At 37.7% G+C, this 5365-nt stretch overlaps 1 protein-coding gene across 1 annotated transcript in view; it reads right to left on the reverse strand.

Moving 5' to 3' along the window:
• Positions 1–656: 656 nt before the first annotated feature.
• LOC107667948 (CD276 antigen homolog) overlaps positions 657–5365 on the reverse strand; it is a 31425-nt gene continuing 26716 nt past the window's right edge. The window contains exon 4 of the mRNA XM_016459678.1: positions 657–1488. Coding sequence (XP_016315164.1) covers positions 1376–1488 — 113 coding nt within the window. The 3' untranslated portion in view covers positions 657–1375. The remainder of the gene's footprint in view (positions 1489–5365) is intronic.

Here is a 5365-nt window from a genome sequence, read left to right on the forward strand (position 1 = left end):
ATATTTGGGTTGAACTGTTCTGGAACAGTGTTGTAAATACAACTTAACCACTGATTTCTAGTCGTGTCCTCTTTCGGAAGACCAAACAAAGTAGTTTCGCTTTCACTACGAAAAAGCGTCACACACCACGGACTTGAGTGAGCGGAGGCTGGAGGCCTAGAGTGAGCAGAGGCTGGCTTGAATGAGCAGAGGCGGGCGGGCTTGAGAACGGCGCGGCTGGCGGATTCGACGAAGGGACGGGCAGCGGGCTTGCGGGAACCACATGGTGTTTAAACGAGGCGTTTTAGGAGGGTGTGGCTGACTCTTAACTTTTATAAAGAATATCTCTTTGGATTTGAGACTTTAGTCTTTGCAACTTTACAGATCTTCTTTATGCACCAAGAGCTTGTAACACTCCAAAGATAAAAACTGATATCACATCATATGACCCCTTTAATAATTTGTCATTTTGTAACTTAGAAAGAAACACATAACACATGATGGAAAAATACCGTGTTTGGTTTTGGTCTAAATTCTATTTTTTTATAAGATCATTTAAAATGTCTTAAAAAATAATATAAAAAACATGAAACACTTTGTCAAGCTTATTTTTTATACTGAAGTTGATAAAAATAAAAAAATTAAAAAGTAAAATACATCTTGTTAATATTAATGCTGCTACAGCGAAAGTAAACTTCTCCAGCAAGGCTGTGCGTAGTAAAAATCTTCAAAATCAGCAGGCATACAGTGAGCATTTTGTCTTGAATATTCTTTCAGTGATATGCATATTTCATAAACAAACATTTGTATAGTCAGTGTTTTAAAATATATCTCTCTTCATTGAGCTGTCATTTGTAAAGCTGAAGAGTATCATTTCTGTGGTAGCAAACAGGATAAAGATTGATAGTCCTTCCTTAAATTGATGCTAGTGTTGTTATGCTGGTTAGCATGGTCACGTTATTGTCAGATGTTGTCACTTTAGGTTTCTAATAACATTGTTTTCCATAAACTGTCATTCAAAAGAAGCCATGAATTTTGCAAGATATGATTTCTGTAAAACATTCTAATTATAGTATAGCATTCTCACTTATATTTTTACGGATGCTCTAAAAAGCCTGAAATTGACTTTTTTTTCTGGTTTCACTAAACATCTAGTCGCTAGTGAAGATTTTAGGACCGCAAAGTGAAACAAACACAATGTAATTGCTACAAATATCACACACTTCAACTTTAATGATTTCTTGTGTTTCTGTCCCAAATCTGTATTGCATAAAGTCTAGTAGAGCAGCAGTATTCATTTAAATATAATAAAAACCTAAAAATAATGTTGGAGGCACTACTGGAAGAGCAGTAGTTACTTTTCAGCAATTCATGTGAGTCCAGTATGGACGTGAGGTCATTTGCGCCCGTCACGACAGTATAACCATAACAGCAGACCCGTCGAGCACAGGAGGAAAACACACAATACAGACAGAACCACAACTGAAGTTCTGGAGCTCATGTTCCCATCTAAAATTAAAGACAGACAAGAGGAACATGTTACTGACATGTGACTCCATACGTTTACAGACATCTTCTGTAATGACATTTTAAACAGGATATTCAATTATGTTCAAAATTCTCAATTACAAATTCTTTTTTTCTTTGGAATAATGTGAACTGATGAATCCAATTTTAATTTCTTTTCATTTTTATGTTGACTTTAACATTTGATGTCTAATTTTATACTTTCATACACCACTGTTTAAATGTTTGGGGTGGGTAAGATTTTATTGAAAGAAGTCTCTTCTGCTCACCGAGGCTGGATTTATTCAATATAGTAAAAACAGTAATATTGTGAAATATTATTACAACTCGAAATAACTGTTTTCTATTTGGATATATTTTAAAATTTAATTTATTTCCGTGATGCAAAGCTGAATTTTCAGCATCATTCCTCCAGTCTTCAGTGTCACATGATTCTTCAGAAATCATTCTAATATGCTGATTTGCTGCTCAAGAAACATTTCTGATTATTATCAATGTTGAAATCAGTTGGGCTACTTAATATTTTTGTGGAAACCATTTTTCCAGGATTCTTTGATGAATAGTAAGTTCCAAAGAACAACATAATATTTTAAACAGAAATCTTTTCTAACATTTGAAATGTTTTTACTGTCACTTTTGATCAATTGAATGCATCCTTGCTGAACAATTATATACATCATATCCCAGCTCATTTTCTATTATGACCACTGATTATGGATCTACACTGAAATGTCTCAAATACACTGAGCAATTTGACATTTCAGAAAGTTTTGCATCATAAAACACTTTCAATGGAAGAAAGGAAGGAAGGAAATTATCTAAAATAATGTCAAAAAAATTTTTGCTAACAGATTCCTCAAACTTGATGCAATTTATAACGCTTGCAAAACACCCTGTAAATAAATCAGGAAGAAGAAATTAAAGCTGATGCTGTCGGTCAAAAAGTCTGTACAACAGTGAAACAGCTGCAATGCTCAAACTCCTGATTCTCATTTGTTCAAGACTGATAAGCAGGCTTTTGTGTTATAATCTTGCAGTGTCACCTTCCGAAAAATGTGGCTTTTATTCTTGAAATAGATGCCAGTTTGGGAACTAGGGTGATGCTTATTGTCCCAGAGAAAAAAAGAATGTAATGTGAAACATAGACGAACCTAGCTATCAGACAATGAAGGATTGATTCTGCTCTCAAGAACTCACACAACAAAGACTGAGATTCACTGCACTGGTTGTTTGAGGTTACAAACCAAATACATGACACGTAAATGACTGCCACTGATCAAATTACTCTTTGTACAATTTAATTGTCCTGCTTCAAGGAGCATCTCAGAATGTCCCAGAGAACATGAGTATCAGGGCTGATGTCAGCTCAAGTGCTTAATGTAGATATTCTGAGACCATGTTAACTTTTCACTTCAGCTTTTCGTTGCAATAAAAAGAAAATCAAACTAAAAACCAAAACAGTTCTGAAATACAAAAGGAGTGAAGCCAATAAGTAGCAAATAAATCTGCACTCTTGAAATTCAGCCTGACACCAGCAAAATCCCCCAGATTCCGCAAGCCGTGGCTCAAAACACTGAGCTTTGTACTCCACCACCACATAAACACACCTGAGGCCAATAATGACTTCATCTGTGGGATTGGTGCAGATAATGGATAATGGATCATGGATAATGAGCTCTCCAGCCACTCAGACAGTCACTGTTTGCTACGGATTATTACAATCCAGACCCGAGTGCTGCTGTCATTAAAGTGGAGGTCTAATGCTATTCTGACTTATTTACACTGTTAAAGAGTTGGATTCTGTTGCTAAACTTGGCCAAAGTTTCAAAACACAAGTTGGATGTATGATGGAGTAATTCTGTGCCAAATACACTCCTTCAGGGTTCGTATAAGTTTCAGACAGTTTTTTTTTAGTATGGCCCTTTATGATGTCATAAAGGGTGGAATTCCTTATATGGGCACTTCTCCCGGAAGAGCGCGCGCACACAGCTAACAGAGCGAGAGCAAGAGATCCATCAACATGCTTCATTTGGGTTACTGAAGTCATCGTCAGAGCTGCACAGGACTTGCTCAAGAAGGATTTGTCATTTTGTTTTTAGACCACAAAATCAACAGTCACCAAAGAAGTGTGGTTTTGGTTGTGGCGGAAAGATCACCTTGTTTGTTCGGCTTCCCAAAGAACCCAGCTGTTAAGGGAACAGCAGATGCAGTTTATTTCGCCGGGGCAACAAATGTTTTATAAACAAATTAAATCAAATTTAAGTCGACGTTTTTGTTTCTGTTTTATTCATCTCGATGTCACACCACGGCACGCCTCCAGGAGCTCGGCTGTTTTCATAGAGAAGCGTAAAGCTGTATCTGTCTTTTATAAATCTGATAAAACTAAAGACTCTTAGGTGATATATGAATGATGCAATATCACTCTATAGCCTAGGTCCTCGAGATTTACATGAGATTGGCAGAAACTGTGTTTGGGACAAACAAAGGACTTAAATTCGGAGTACTTTCGAATTCGAGGTGTCTTCAGATTTGAAAATACGAATTTCAGGTTAGTTTTTCACTCAGATTGTTATCTGTAATGAAATTAAGGTGTTGGTGTTAAAATGCTTTCTTCTACAACCCCATATCATGAGCTGACACTTTTTCCAAAATAATGCCATGTCTGCCACTGGTCGACCCACCATGCTTTCTGTTTTTTGCATACTGCTTGATGAGATCGATAAGATGTTTATTCACATTTTTTCTGCATGCTACTTGCAAGATAAGTGAGTGAAGTGACATGTGGCCAAGTATGGTGACCCATACTTGGAATTAGTGCTCTGCATTTATCCCATCCAAAGTGCACACACACAGCAGTGAACACACACACCGTGAACACACACCCGGAGCAGTGGGCAGCCATTTTTTTTGCTGCGGCGCCCGGGGAGCAGTTGGGGGTTCGGTGCCTTGCTCAAGGGCACCTCAGTCGTGGTATTGAAGGTGGAGAGAGTGCTGTACATTCACTCCCCCCACCTACAATCCCTGCCGGTACGAGACTCGAACCCGCAACCTTTGGGTTACGAATTCGACTCTCTAACCATTAGGCCACGACTTCCCCTAATCGATAGATCGATAAGATATTTACGGGGTTTTTTTGCATACTGCTCGATAAGAATATGATCTTTATGTTTTTCTCCGTACTGCTTGATACGTTCGATAAGAGCTTTACGTTTGTTTGATATTGCTTGATAAGATCTTCACTTTTTTTGTGTATTGCTCACTAAGATTGATAAGATCTTTACGTTTTTTGTGTAATGCTTGATAAGATTAATAAGATCTTAAAGGTTTTTTTTTGTGTGTGTAGTGTTTGATTAGGTGTTATTTTTATGAAAATTTTTTTGCGTACTCTAAAAACTGTTGGGTTATTTATTCTACCCAACCGCTGAGTTCAGCCTGTTGGCTCATATGTTGGGTTGTTTTTTTTCCAGTGTTGGGTAGTTTTTGTGTTAGAGAGCGGTTCTCAGCACCTCCTAATGATGCACTTCTTCAGTGAAATAAAGGTTTACATACATTTTATTTAATCTATAAAATCTTTACTGTGCTGTAAATGATATTATTTTACATAACAAATCAACATAACAAACGTGTCAGCAGCGGTCGTTTCGCATGACGCAAACGGCTTTTGCTTTGAATTGCATAAAAAAGTGAAAGTGACGTGACGTGTGGCCAAGTATGGTCACCCATACTCGGAAGTTGTGCTCTGCATCGCACCATAAGTGCAAACACACAGCAGTGAGTAGTGAAGACACACCATAGACCAGGGGTGCCCAAACTCAGTCCTGGAGGGCCGGTGTCCTGAAGAGGTTAGCTCCAACCCCAC

This window comes from Sinocyclocheilus anshuiensis, unplaced genomic scaffold, assembly GCF_001515605.1.
Source record: "Sinocyclocheilus anshuiensis isolate Anshui unplaced genomic scaffold, SAMN03320099.WGS_v1.1 scaffold2229, whole genome shotgun sequence".
NCBI lineage: Eukaryota > Metazoa > Chordata > Actinopteri > Cypriniformes > Cyprinidae > Sinocyclocheilus > Sinocyclocheilus anshuiensis.